At 42.9% G+C, this 13203-nt stretch overlaps 4 protein-coding genes across 5 annotated transcripts; 2 read left to right on the top strand and 2 right to left on the bottom strand.

Moving 5' to 3' along the window:
• The first annotated feature begins 5095 nt into the window (after positions 1-5095).
• Positions 5096-6819, top strand: LOC135643793 (protein trichome birefringence-like 38). Its single transcript, XM_065161151.1, has 5 exons — positions 5096-5361; positions 5444-5618; positions 5961-6139; positions 6265-6423; positions 6522-6819. The coding sequence occupies exons 1-5, from the start codon at positions 5123-5125 to the stop codon at positions 6817-6819; spliced, it is 1050 nt and encodes a 349-aa protein (XP_065017223.1). The 5' UTR covers positions 5096-5122.
• Positions 6820-7200: 381 nt separating this feature from the next.
• Positions 7201-8602, top strand: LOC103991882 (protein trichome birefringence-like 37). The gene is made up of 5 exons (XM_009411421.3): positions 7201-7448; positions 7521-7692; positions 7795-7970; positions 8068-8226; positions 8305-8602. The coding sequence occupies exons 1-5, from the start codon at positions 7237-7239 to the stop codon at positions 8600-8602; spliced, it is 1017 nt and encodes a 338-aa protein (XP_009409696.2). The 5' UTR covers positions 7201-7236.
• Positions 8603-8666: 64 nt separating this feature from the next.
• LOC103991630 (GDSL esterase/lipase At5g45910-like) lies at positions 8667-10783 on the bottom strand. Its single transcript, XM_009411136.3, has 5 exons — positions 10383-10783; positions 10074-10289; positions 9853-10001; positions 9496-9769; positions 8667-9034 (listed from the first exon to the last, which is right to left on the bottom strand). Exons 1-5 carry the CDS (start codon positions 10777-10779, stop codon positions 8808-8810), a joined length of 1263 nt encoding a protein of 420 aa, XP_009409411.3. The 5' UTR covers positions 10780-10783; the 3' UTR covers positions 8667-8807.
• A 51-nt stretch (positions 10784-10834) lies between these two features.
• On the bottom strand, positions 10835-12655 carry LOC135643770 (GDSL esterase/lipase At1g28600-like). Of its 2 annotated transcripts, none has more exons than XM_065161108.1 (5): positions 12405-12655; positions 12113-12328; positions 11872-12023; positions 11525-11801; positions 10835-11341 (listed from the first exon to the last, which is right to left on the bottom strand). In XM_065161108.1, the coding sequence occupies exons 1-5, from the start codon at positions 12610-12612 to the stop codon at positions 11106-11108; spliced, it is 1089 nt and encodes a 362-aa protein (XP_065017180.1). In that variant the 5' UTR covers positions 12613-12655; the 3' UTR covers positions 10835-11105. The 2 variants fall into 2 exon arrangements, with proteins under 2 accessions (XP_065017180.1, XP_065017181.1); XM_065161109.1 differs by having other exon boundaries at positions 12411-12655.
• Between the last annotated feature and the right edge of the window lie 548 nt (positions 12656-13203).

Genomic DNA, 13203 nt, shown 5'->3' with positions numbered 1-13203 from the left:
GGCACAATTTCAGGTAGTGGTATTGCCAACTGGGTGGTGCTACCGCCTATAGGTAGTGTGCTCTGGTGATGCTACTGCTAGTCTAGTGGTGCTACCGCTGGTGCACTGCCTTCAGCTCATTTTCAAGCTATAAATTTTATCTTTCAACCATTCAAACTTCAACATTTGACCTTTAACAACTAAGCAGCCATATTTAACATTGCAATGGTGCTAACATTTAATATTTAAGTCAATATCTAATAATATTGAAGCTAACGTTTAAGCGGATGATACCAATTCTATATTTAGCATTCTAAGTCATCACATTTTGCTTATTAAAAGTGCAAGTTTCACAGCACTTTTAAGATATGTAGGTCAACAATTTTTTGCCCTTGTACATCAATGATTCAATCATATCATGGGTCATATAAATCATAAATACAAAAAAAATTATAATACAATTCAAGTCATAAACATCAAGAAGTCTAGTAATATATCATGGTTTATTTGGATAAATACATTCTTTAATCAATAAGGGGCAGAATCGAAGGAAAATGATTAATGAAATACTTAGAAATAAATTAAAAAAAATCAGGTGAAAGAATCAAGATTTTTTTGGATAAATATTCTTGAGAATCAAAATAATTATTTCATGTATGGTACATCTCAAGTTGTAAACACCAACATATCATCTCATATGAAAACAAATCTAAAGTCATCATCAAAATAACTTTTCGGGAAATCCAATGGAAGCAATGTAGATAGTTTCATATAAGATTAAAAATGACTAAGGTTCTTTAGCTTAATTCATTTTTATACTTAGTATGCTTTAGCATTCCATACACAAACCATGCATCATGATTTAAAACTGAAAGATAATATTTATCACAAAAATCATCAAGATCAAAAGTATAACACATAATTCCAAAATATAATATTTTAAATTATTGTTACTTCAAATCCTCATGCATAATATAAAATCATCAAGTATGATTTCATAAAGCATCTTCAATTAAAATTATTTTGTTTCAACTAGTGAACTTTGTGAAGTATGTTAGATATACGGTTATAAGCCTTGAGCATCCACTATCAAAAATTTATTTTTGCTCCTAGCTTTCGATTATAATCATGTCTACAAGAAAGAAGATTTTCTTTTAAGTACCTATTTAACTTTGGATCCCTATTAAATAGATCTATCTATCATTAAGTGGTTTATGGTTCCTTAAGGAACCCAAACTAATTTATATGGACTATCCCTTTTAAATGAATATTTGTAAGTAAAATGATCATATTTTTTATAAAAATTATATTTTTCTCTAGGTGAGATATGTAATGTTGGTCATTTAATAAAGATAGTTAGCTTTTGTTGAGTGTAACTTACACAGTTAATTCATTCCTTTCTATGAACATGACCCTTATAACCTATTTTAATTTTTTCTAATATTTCTTATAGTAAGACATTTTCTTTCTTAGGTGAATCTATCCCATCACACTTAGTGTAAGAAGCTAGCATACTATCATCATGCTCATTTTTTAATTTATCAAATTCATAAACAACAGAAGAATGCTCCTTTTTTCACAACTTATATTTTTTATCAACTAGCTTACATTTATCATATAGATCATTGAAAGCAATAAGTAAATCATCATAAGCTAAATGAGATTTGATTGAGTCACTTACCTCGTCATTGAGTATCATTAGAGCATAACTTGCAACTCTGTCATTGTTGATTGACTCCTCAACTTCGAATGCACTCGAATCATCCCAAGTTGCTTTAAGCGTCTTCTTTTCTTTTAATAGCTTCTTTTTCACTTGAGGACATTCATTTTTGAAGTGCCCCCGCTTTTTACATTCATAGCAAATTATTTGATCCTTTTTTAGTTCAATTTTATTCTTAGTGTCTTGTTTTATTTTGTTCCTTTTTAAAAAAAAATTTAAACCTTCTTGTAAAAAATGCGAAGTTATCACCATCATCATTATCGTCACTTGAGTTTTCACCCAAGTGGCCTTCTTTGGTTCTAAGTGTTATATCTTTCATGTTCGAATGTTATTCTCAAGTTCATCATGTGCTATGCATGTCGGAAAAGTTATTAAAGTCTTTTGCTTCTTGTATTGCCATTACTTTATGATCCAAACTTTTTGAAATGAATCTTAATATCTTTTTAATAAGTTCAAAATTGAAAAAACTTTATCAAGTGCTTTTAGACCATTAATAACATCCATAAAACAGGTATACATGTCTTTAGTGGTCTCGCTTTATTTCATGCGAAACAACTCATAGCTATGAACCAAAAGATTAATTTTTTACTCTTTAACCTTGTGCTTTTGTGTATGACTTAAAGTGTGTGCTAAATCTCATATGTAGTTTCGCATATAGAAACCCGATTAAATTCATTTTTGTTAAGAATACAAAATAAACGTTTATTGCTTTAGCATTCAAAGATAAAGTCTTCTTTTTCAAATCATTTCATTAGTTCATTGGTTTAGAAGACTTCTCAAAATCGCTTTTAATAATGTTCCATAATTTGAAATGAATAGAAAGCAAAAAAATTCTCATTCTAGTTTTCAAATACATGTAATCCGTCTCATTGAACATAGGAGGACGAGTGATAGAAAGACCCTCTTGATTGCTAGCAGAAGTCATCTCTCTTCGGTTTTAAACCAAATAGAAAGTAACCTTACTTTGACACCAATTGTTAAGGTCGTTAATGATACTAAGAGTAGGGGGTTTGAATTAGTGTAATAATAAAAATTAAGTCAATTCAAAACTTTCGGCTTGATAAAAACATAACAGAAAAGATATTGAAAATATCCTTGACTTAGAATAAGAGTGATAAGCAATTAAGGCAGAAAACTATAGTAATGAAGAGCAACGAGAAAGTGCATACCAATTTTATAGTGGTTCGGTCATCGTGACCTACGTCCACTCTCGATTCCTCCTTCGTTTAGGCCACCGGTGTCCACTATCGGTCTTCCTTTAATGAACAAAGATCAACTATCCTCTTATAAATCTTTCTCCTTTTTACAGGTTTAGGAGATAACCTTTTACAAGCCTCACACCTCTCTTAGATTGATCACAAAGCTAAAGGAGGAGGACACTTAGCACTTTTTCAACACTTTTACAACTAAAATCTCAAGACTTCTATTCACAAAATTTCATGTTCTTTCATGCATAAAAGAGTAGAGTATTTATAGGCCCCAATGACTTCAAAAATAGAGCCAAAAACTGTCTCATCCCGAGATTCTAGGATACTTGCGGTACCACCACTAGTACTGGGCAATACCACCACTTGCAAACTGACACTGGGCGGTACAATCGATTGACAGAGCCTCGGAGACTGAGCTTTGGCAGTACCATCGCTTGACAAGGCGGTACCATCGCTTGGCAGCATTTACTGTCGATAGTATCACCGCCCAAACCACTTGAGAGGCTGAGCCTCAAGTAGTTCCATCAGGGCAATGCCACCGCCTGATGTGACTCCAAGTGGCTGAATGACTCCAAGTTAGTAGAATTTTTTCCAAAATTAACTTAAATTAAAGTCCTAACTATGATAGTTAAAGCTAAAATAATTACGATATAAGGAATCTAAGTTGTCTGACACGTCAGTTGTTCAACCGAACTCTCGATGAACTTTTGGCGATCTTCCGACGAGCTTTCGGCGAACTTCCTGTAAGCTTTTGATGAACTCCTAATGAGCTTTCACTATATCGTCTGATTCTTCGGTGTATCACCCGATTCATTCGGCCCGATGTCCGATTATTAACTCCGACCCAATATTGGATTCTTCTTTAATCGTTTTTGACTATTTCACGATCGTAGTTAGTCCTGCATCACTTATCTCAACACATATATTAGATCATTAATTCATCAATTGAATTTATCATCCAAAATCCAAGATTTAACATATACTATTTAATATTATTAAACTTATTAAATTAATAAATATGATTAAATCCTATCTTCAAAAATATATTAAATATATTATTTAATAATACTAAACTTATTAAATTGATAAATATGATTAAATCCTACCTATATAAAATTATAGGTGTTATTCGAACCTAATTGAATCAGTTTTTCTTATTTGATCAGTTAAAATAAGATAGTCTAAGTCAAAATCGATTTGGATGTATCTAACCAGACTGATTCAAGATCGATTAAATGATTTATAATTTTAAATAATTTAAATATATATTTAAAATAAATCAATACAATTCAATTGGATCGAATTAGATCGAATTAGAATGTTGGTACAATTGGACGGCACAACAACATTTATGAAATTGAGCCCATATTATTTATAAAATAAGATATTTGTACTAATTTGATTAATTAATTTAAACTGCTTAAAGGCTTACTATAATGAACGCAATCAAATTGATATCTTTTAAATTAAATCAATTTAGTTCAGTTATTGATTGAATCAAAGAATGATACTCTGAATCAGAATCATTTATAGACTTTAAAATCAAACCATTTGTAAATCAATTTAGATAAATCAGATTCGATTTCAATTTAATTTAATTTTTTTTAGTTCGATTTCAAACCACTCGTGTCGTAACAATCTTTCCAACCCCTGAGCAAATATCACTCCATTGCATTTTTGGAATGGAATAGTACGTTTTTGCGTACACATAAATGCCATAAATGCGCCACAAAGGGAATGTGATGCGATAGGCGAATCGTATGGATTAATTACTTAATATATGCGCCAAATACACCTCCATACCCCAACCAAGAACGACAAGATTCACGAACATTTTGCCGTCTTTTAGCGGCACACATAAGAAGGGAATGGATCAAGCGCACGAAGGGACGTAGGCAGTGTCTTATTCCACGCCCTAATGGGAAGATACGGAAAGCCACAACTTGCATCCAACGCAGGCAACGTTTCCTTCTTCCTCTAATTGAGTTGTACTTTATAATATCCATATTAATTCCACGGATTTGCCTAACCACAAATACAAGGAAGGAAGGAAGGAGGTTGTTTCCCATGGAGATTTCACCTCCATCGAGACACTGTACGTAAGCTTCGGTGCGAGTTCGACTACAAAAGACCTCCCGCCATTATCTTCCATGGCATTCATCGCATTGTTGCACCAGTCTCTCCTTCTTGTCGTCCTGTCGCTGTGGGATCCGAGATGGGAACCATGATCGGTGTGATGCTGCTGCTGGTGTTCGTGATGGCCTCGGCGTGGGGCGTGGGAGCCCACTGCGATTTGTACAACGGGAGATGGGTGGAGGACGAGTCGTACCCGCTCTACGATTCGCGGAGTTGCCCCTTCGTTCGCAAGGAGTTCGACTGCCTGCGCTACGGCCGGCCCGACACCAAGTACCTCAAGTTCCGGTGGGAGCCCGCTGGGACATGTGATCTCCCCAGGTTGGTGGCTGATTGCTTTTATGAGCCTTCGTCTTCTCCCTGTTGGCTTGACTTACTTGGGAGATGGCGTATCCGCGAACAGGTTTGATGGTGTGAAGCTGATGAGGACGTTGGGAGGGAAGAAGGTGATGTTTGTGGGAGACTCATTGACTTTGAATCAGTACCTTTCGTTCCTGTGTTTGCTCCATGCGGCTGTGCCCAACGCCACCCTCTCCTTCTCCTCCGATAATCGCTCCCTCTCTGCAGTAACATTTGAGGTTTCTTCTTCCCCTTCTTCTTGCGGCACGTATCATATCATACCGATTATTAATGATGGTTAGTCCTGTGTGAGTACATGCTAAAACTTTAATCATGAGAACGGGCCATAGGACGAATTGACATGATCCTCATCGATGGCACTTGTCAATCCTGATGAATGAATGATAGGAGGAAGTAGTGGAATGAAATGATAGTATATATAGAGTGGAAGCACTTGATCAGAACCAGCACGGGAGTTGACCTTCGTTGGGTTCATGTAACTTAGTTGCGTTACAGGCCAACACAATTAGCTCATGAATAGAAGTTGCAAGAAAATAGCTAAAAATCAAACATTGTTTCAGGATTACAACGTTACGGTGATGTACTACAAGTCTCATTACTTGGTGGACATCGTGAAAGAGAACAGAGGACGTGTCCTAAAGCTGGACTCCGTACAAATTGGTGGATCCATCTGGCTCACCGCCGATGTGCTCATCTTCAACACATGGCACTGGTGGCTATCCACAGGATCCCGTCAAGAGTACGTGACAAGCCAACAACCACCCCTCCCTTCCGTCTCTCTCTCTCTCTCTCTCTCTCTCTCTCTCTCTCATTGTTTTCATGAATTATGCAATGGATACAGATGTTGTCCTGTGGTGAATGCAGGTGGGACTACATGCGAGATGGCCACCGGACAGTGAAGAACATGAACAGGACTGTGGCCTTCTCCAAAGCATTGGCGACCTGGGCAAACTGGGTAGACTCGAGCATCAATTCATCCACTACGCGAGTGTTCTTCCAAGGGATCTCACCAGCCCATTACAAGTAAGAACCATAAATGATGCATTGTATGAGACAGGTCAACTGCACCGTAGATGATTTGTTTGGTAACACTGACCGCTTGTGTTCGTTCGTTGAATCAGAGGAACAGAGTGGGGCAGGAATGGTGGCACCTGTAAAGGAGAAACAGAGCCGTCGAGTCCATCTGCATATTACGGAGGTCCGATTCCGGAAGAAGCCATAGTGAAGCAGCAGCTGAGCAACATGTCGAAGCCTGTGTACCTGTTCGACATTAGCTATCTCTCGCAGCTTCGGAAGGATGCTCATCCATCCAAGTATAATGGCATCAACTTCCGCAACGATTGCAGCCATTGGTGCGTTGGTGGCCTGCCAGACACATGGAACCTGCTCCTATACGCAGCTCTTGTCCATTCCATATGAGATGATTAATATGTTAACCTTGTAAATGGTAATAACTCATGGTCGTTTCTTAATTAACACTGTCTCATTGGAAGATGATCCTAAATGATGTCAAGGTGACCTCGGTTCCTTTCCTGAAATGCCTGTGTGCCAGAGAAAGGATGTAATCATGCTATGGGAGAAAACACAATGCTACTAACATAGGGTGAGGAATAAAAGTGATCTCCTTAAATCCATCGAAGAAAAAACCACCACCTTTATAGATCCATCAAAGAAAAAGATGATCCTGTTTCATTCATCAACTTAAATCCATCGAAGAAAAACCCACCACCTTAAATGCTGTGAAAGGTATTTGCATGTGTGTAGCTCCTACAGTCAACCCCAGCCTCTCGGATCATATCCTTGTCATGCACCTTCGTCGGATTCAATATCGAAACCATGATCAGTGTTGTTGTGCTGCTGATGCCCTCCATGGCCATGGCCTGCAACGTATTCAACGGGAGTTGGCTCTACGACGAGTCGTACCCGCTCTACGATTCATGGAGTTGCCCCTTCATTCACGGCGACTTCGACTGCCTCCGCTTCGGCCGCCCCGACACATCCTACCTCAAGTTCCGGTGGCAGCCCGCCGGCCCATGCCACCTTCCGAGGTCGGTCCTTCGCTTCTGGTTCCCGGCACGCCGTATAATGTACCAAAAGTGTGTCGAAATGTATGCATGCAGGTTTGATGGTGTGGACTTGATGAAGAGGTTGGAAGGGAAGAAGATAATGTTCGTGGGAGACTCATTGAGTGTGAATCAGTATGATTCGTTGCTGTGTTTGCTCCATGCGGCTTCCCCCAACTCCACCTTCATCAGATCACAACATGACTTCCTCTGGGGAGTCGTTTTTGAGGTAGCAGTGCATGTAGATACAACGTATCATCATCATATATCTTTATATTAACTATGGAAAATAACAAGATGAATAATAGGAACGTAAGATCGAACTTTGCAGGAATACAACGTGACAGTGATGTACTACATGTCGCATTACTTGGTGGACGTGGTGGTGGAGAAGATTGGGCGAGTGCTAAATCTGGACACCATAAGAAGTGGGGCCGACTGGCTCATCGCAGACGTGCTCATATTCAACACGTGGCACTGGTGGCCGGCCACCGGCGTCCATCAACAGTACGTGATGTTACGGCCGACGTCTCCTTCTCCCCTGTTTTGGTGCCAACTCTAAACCATGACGACTGAAACGTAGAAAGCTTGTGCGTGGAAGCAGATGGGACTACGTGCGAGATGGCAACCGGACACTTAAGGACATGGACAGGACTGCGGCCTTCTCCAAAGCAGTGTCGACCTGGGCCAACTGGGTCGACTCAAACGTCAACCCTTCCACCACCCGAGTCTTCTTCCAAGGGATCTCCCCGGTTCACATCGGGTAAGTCAACAGCTAGAGTAACGTGTGCTTGAGACACTGCATCGTTTGACTTGTTGGCTTCGATGATAAAATGGCCAGCGGAGAAGAGTGGGGTGAGAATGGAAGCACCTGTGAAGGACAAACAGAGCCATCGAATCCATCAGCATACTACGCAGGTCCAGTTCCACAGGAAGCCATAGTGAAGAAGCTGTTGAGTAACATGACGAAGCCAGTGTACCTGTTTGACATCAGCTATCTCTCGCAGCTTCGGAAGGATGCTCACCCATCCAAGTATAATGGCGTCAACTCTACGAATGATTGCAGCCATTGGTGTATTGCTGGCCTACCCGATACCTGGAACCAGCTACTGTATGCAGCTTTTATCCATCGTATATGAGACGATTAATGAGTTACTAAATGGTAGGTGTTCCTGCCAAGACTACATCATCATGGGTTGCCTCCCATGAAAACAGATCATGTATCATTTCAACCTGGCTATTACAAGCTCTGCAAAGAGACTCTTTCCAGATCATAATGCAGTCGTTGGGATTACAACGTTTATGTTGGTAGATACAGCTTCACGAGACAGTGGCCTTTGACTCTTAACTCCACTGCATGATGGATGGTTTAGCGTAGGGGCCTCGAAGCCAACCGTCGGCGATGAGGCTATAAGCAGTTTCCGTCAAGTGACTGCCATCCCAGCTGACGTAGGTTGAGGGATCCTTGCACACGCTTGAGCCTGGCTTGGCGCACACCTTGTCGAGGTTGACGTTGTACTTGCTGCTCCCGCCCGCCCCACAGCACGCCTTCAGAGCTCCACCAGTAAAGCCTGTAAATAACAGTAGATGCAGCTGAATTCGCAGTGCAAAAGAAAGATGCAGCTGGTGGTGACATAGATCGAGCACCAATTGTGCATTTTTTAATGCCCTTCTATTGAGATTTCTTATGCCTTCCGGTCTGCGAATTATTCATGATGTCCTCTTCCTGCGAGAACCCTTGCGATGGGCATCATGGGAATCTGCTTTACATGCATGATGATGAGTGTCTTCTTCCCCAGAAATATGATCATGTAATAATTGAACTTTGTGAAAATGAAATGAGTTGGCTCAACTTTTGAAGGAGACGAAGGTGAAGAGAACAAAAAAGCAGCAGTGGTTGGAGTCACTTTTGCATGCAAAAGTGATGCTTCTCCAACCTGGAGCTGACATAGACGACGGGACCATTCAATGTCCTTAGACCTCTGACGAGAAGATATATCATGTAGCCAACATCACATAAAGGAAGACTCACCATATTTTGTAGGATTAGATGCAAACCGGAGGGTCGGGCTATAGTAATCTGCGTATCTGATCCTTGTCCAAGAATACTTCCTCTGAAGACCATAGATGACTCGTTGGAGGAAAGAATTATGGTGCTCTGCGAAATCGTTATACTTCCTCAGGCATCCGATGTCAGTGTAGTCATTTTTGTTGGAGCTGCCATACAATGTCAAGTAAAGGGGAAAGCATCCGATCGGTAGCATCCCGGGCACCACTATATCAACTGCACCATGGCCAATCAACCTCTGCATTGTCAAGAGTTTGGATGATTCGTTACACAGACAGACACCACACCAACAGGAAGAAGATTGTCTTGGCCAAATCAAACCTCGACACCCAATTTAATGGCACGCATGACTTTGGGCACGTACGAGTTCACTTCTGCCATGCTTCTGCCGGCGAAGATTGCGGTGTTGTAGTCGTTGCCTCCGAACTCTCCAACTATAAAAAGAGACCTGCTGAGGTAGGCCTTGCAGGCTGCAAGCAGTTTGATGGAGTCTTTTAGTTCTCACCGCGGATGTAGCTTGAATCAGAAACACGTTGACGCACCTTGGGTGGAGCTGCAAAGTGAAGGCATCATCTTCTCAAACGACCTGACTTGGCTGCTCAAGGAGGAATTGACCCAGAGTTTGCTACCGAGTCCCCGGCGGTTGAAGAAGCCGAAGTCCAGCGCAGTGGCGGCTGTGTAGGCGAAGTTCGCGCCTCGCCGGAAGTTTTTGCCCTTTGCTGCCGACGGCGGAAGCAATGGCAGCCCCACCTCCTCAGCTACCGAATCGCGAATACACAAGTCGTTGTAGATAACTCTTGCATCATGGCGTGCAAATTCAGAGAGAGAGAGAGAGAGAGACCATCACGTACCAATGAAGTCGATGACCAGCCGGCCATTGGAGCAGCGGCCAGTGGGGCGGCGGAAGAAGGTCATGCCGTAGGGCAGGCCAGCGACTCGGACATTTCCGGTGTCGGAGAGCGAGTCGCCGAAGCTAAAGATGGCGTCGTAGTGCAGAGAACGGGAGGGACAGAAAGAGGATGAGAGAATGAGGAGGAACAAAGTTGAGAGCCCCATGGATGGAGGTGCGGAAGGCGAAGCCATGTGATGTTCTTCGAGCTTGTGCCGTGTCGCACTGCCTTTTATGACTCCACTTTGTTCTTTACTTGTGGGCTCTTCCTCCCTAGTGTTGCAGCAGTTGCATGTGAAAGGCTTGACGATCGAGTCGACCATGTCTGTGTGACCTTTAGGTGGTTGTCCAGTGAACATTAATAAGGAGGTTCACATGCTTTTACTGTGACACCAGGAGCAGAGAAGACTGCTACTATCAGCGACTGATTCGCTGTCATTTATAAATCTTCTTTTGATGGCTATAGAACAGTGGATGAGACACTGTAGATTTGTAGGGTTTTGCACAAGTGGATGAGACATTTATCTTCTACTTTGGCACTAACTTAATTCATGCTGCAAGTACATCTTTTTTCGTATATCATCTCCCACAAACATCTATTGTGACTATAATTTCAAGCATGGGGTGACTCTCTTCCAGCATCGATGAACGTTTCTTCTCCAATCTGTTCGACGAAATGGCAGTCTTAATGAGGGTTGATGAAGCTCAAAATGGGTGGATTAACGTAGGGGCCATGCAGCCAACCCTGGGCGATGATGCGGTGCGCGGCTTCCGTCATATGGATCCCGTCCCAACTCACATGCGTGGTTGGGTCTGGACACACGCTCGACCCATTCTGATCGCACTTGGCGCGCAGATTGAAGTTGTACCTGCCCATTCCCGCAGCCCCACAACAGGTTCTCAAGGCTCCATCTTTGAATCCTGCGAAGTTACAGGGTTTGAAATCACCTTATCTTGTGCGGATCGTATTTTGATTGAAAACTACTTTCAAACGCAGCCATAATCTTGTGCGTCAAATCTATATCTTAAGTTTCGGATAGATGTATGGTCGAGATCCTTAAGGGAAGTACGTACGACATGGCTGGTTGAGAAGAGGAGACTCACCATATTTGAGAGGATTCAAAGCGAAGTCGAAGACCTGGGCGTAGTAGTCGGCGTAGCGGATCGACACGGCCGGGTACTTGTGGCGGAGCCTGTTGAGCTGCCGGAGGAGAAGCGCGTTGTGGTACCAGGACAAGGCGTTGAACTTCCTCGCGCACCCTGACCTGGGGCCGTAATCTTCCGGATTGGAGGAGCTGTAAAGCGTGAGGTACAGCGGGAAGCAGCCCACCGGCAGCACCGACGGCACGATGAGATCCACCGCGCCGAGGCCGATTAATCTCTGTACATATCGACACAGGGATTCTTAGACCCACCGATTCAAGATACAGAACACTTCTTTCCCAACTCACCTCAACACCCTCCGCAATTGCCTGGGTGATTCGGGGCACGAAGGTGCTTCTCACTTCCGATACCGGCAGGCCGCCGAAGATCCCGGTGTTGTAGTCGTTCCCGCCAAACTCGCCGAAGACTACAAGAGATTTGCTCAAGAAATCCTTGCAATCTGCATCCCAAACAATTTCATGGTGGGTTGATGAACACATGTATGATGATGACGATGAAATCGGGACACGACAACGCGTCACATGTGACCTTGCGGCGTGCCGCAGACGGAAGGAAGCAGCTTCTCGAACCGATCCACCTGTTGGTGGACGGAGGCGTTCACCCAGAGGCCCTTGCTGAGGCGTCGCTCGTGGTAGAACTCAAACGGAAGCGCCGGCGCCGCGATGAAGGCGAAGTTTACCCCCCGGTGGAAGCTCACGTTCCTGGCGGTGTTCGGCGGCAGGTGCGGCAGTCCGATCCCCTCAGCTACGACAAGCAGAGTGCAAGATTAGGAACAAGCAATTCGTACGTAGAAATAGCGGAAAAGGGTGGAGAGACAGACGAATACCGATGAAGTCGATGACAAGGCGGCCATCGGAGGCGCGGCCGGTGGCGCGGCCGAAATAGGTCATGCCGTAGGGCAGGTTGGAGATGACGACGTTGCCGGTGTCGGATAGCGAGTCGCCGAAGTTGAACAGGGCATTGTAGCGTTGGGAGAAGGAGATGTCGAAGAATGAGGTGAGGACGAAGAAGAGGACTAAGAGCTCCATCGTTCGAGGGAGGCAGACGAAGGCAAGCGTTGACAGTTCTTTTTGCTTGTCCCACTTGTAAGTTGAGACTGCCATCATATATTGGCTGCTTAACGTGACATTTACGCTTCAACAGTTGACATTTGCATTCCTTGCGTCACTCCCTTGATAAGACTCGTTTGACTACGTCTTCCGTTTTGTTTTATCGCCACTACAAGGTGTGATGCAAGTAACAATTCCTACTGTGGACGACGCTTGCAGATAGAGAGATACATCAGAGGATAGGCAACAATTCGGTACTAATAATGTCTAATTCACTCTGTTGTTGTTGTTGTGGTGTACTGTACGATCAATTTATCGCGTCCATCAGGGCTCCGACTCTCGTGATGAGAGCTCTCTACGGACCTGATCGCGTAGAAACGGTGTTGCATCCGGACCGTATTCCGACTGCGGCACGTGTCGTGTCGTGCTTCTACTTCTCCCATGATGAGATTGGACGGCTCCCGCATCTTCCCCATAAAACGAACCGACGGTAGTGATCATCCAAGAATATGGTGGGGCCATCCCCATTGTACGGACGCCTCCAACCTTAAAGATCTACCTCCAATCAAC

This window comes from Musa acuminata, chromosome BXJ3-7, assembly GCF_036884655.1.
Source record: "Musa acuminata AAA Group cultivar baxijiao chromosome BXJ3-7, Cavendish_Baxijiao_AAA, whole genome shotgun sequence".
NCBI classification, from domain to species: domain Eukaryota; kingdom Viridiplantae; phylum Streptophyta; class Magnoliopsida; order Zingiberales; family Musaceae; genus Musa; species Musa acuminata.
The sequence above is the reverse complement of the archived record's forward strand: the minus strand, read 5'-3'. Positions and strand labels throughout refer to the sequence as shown.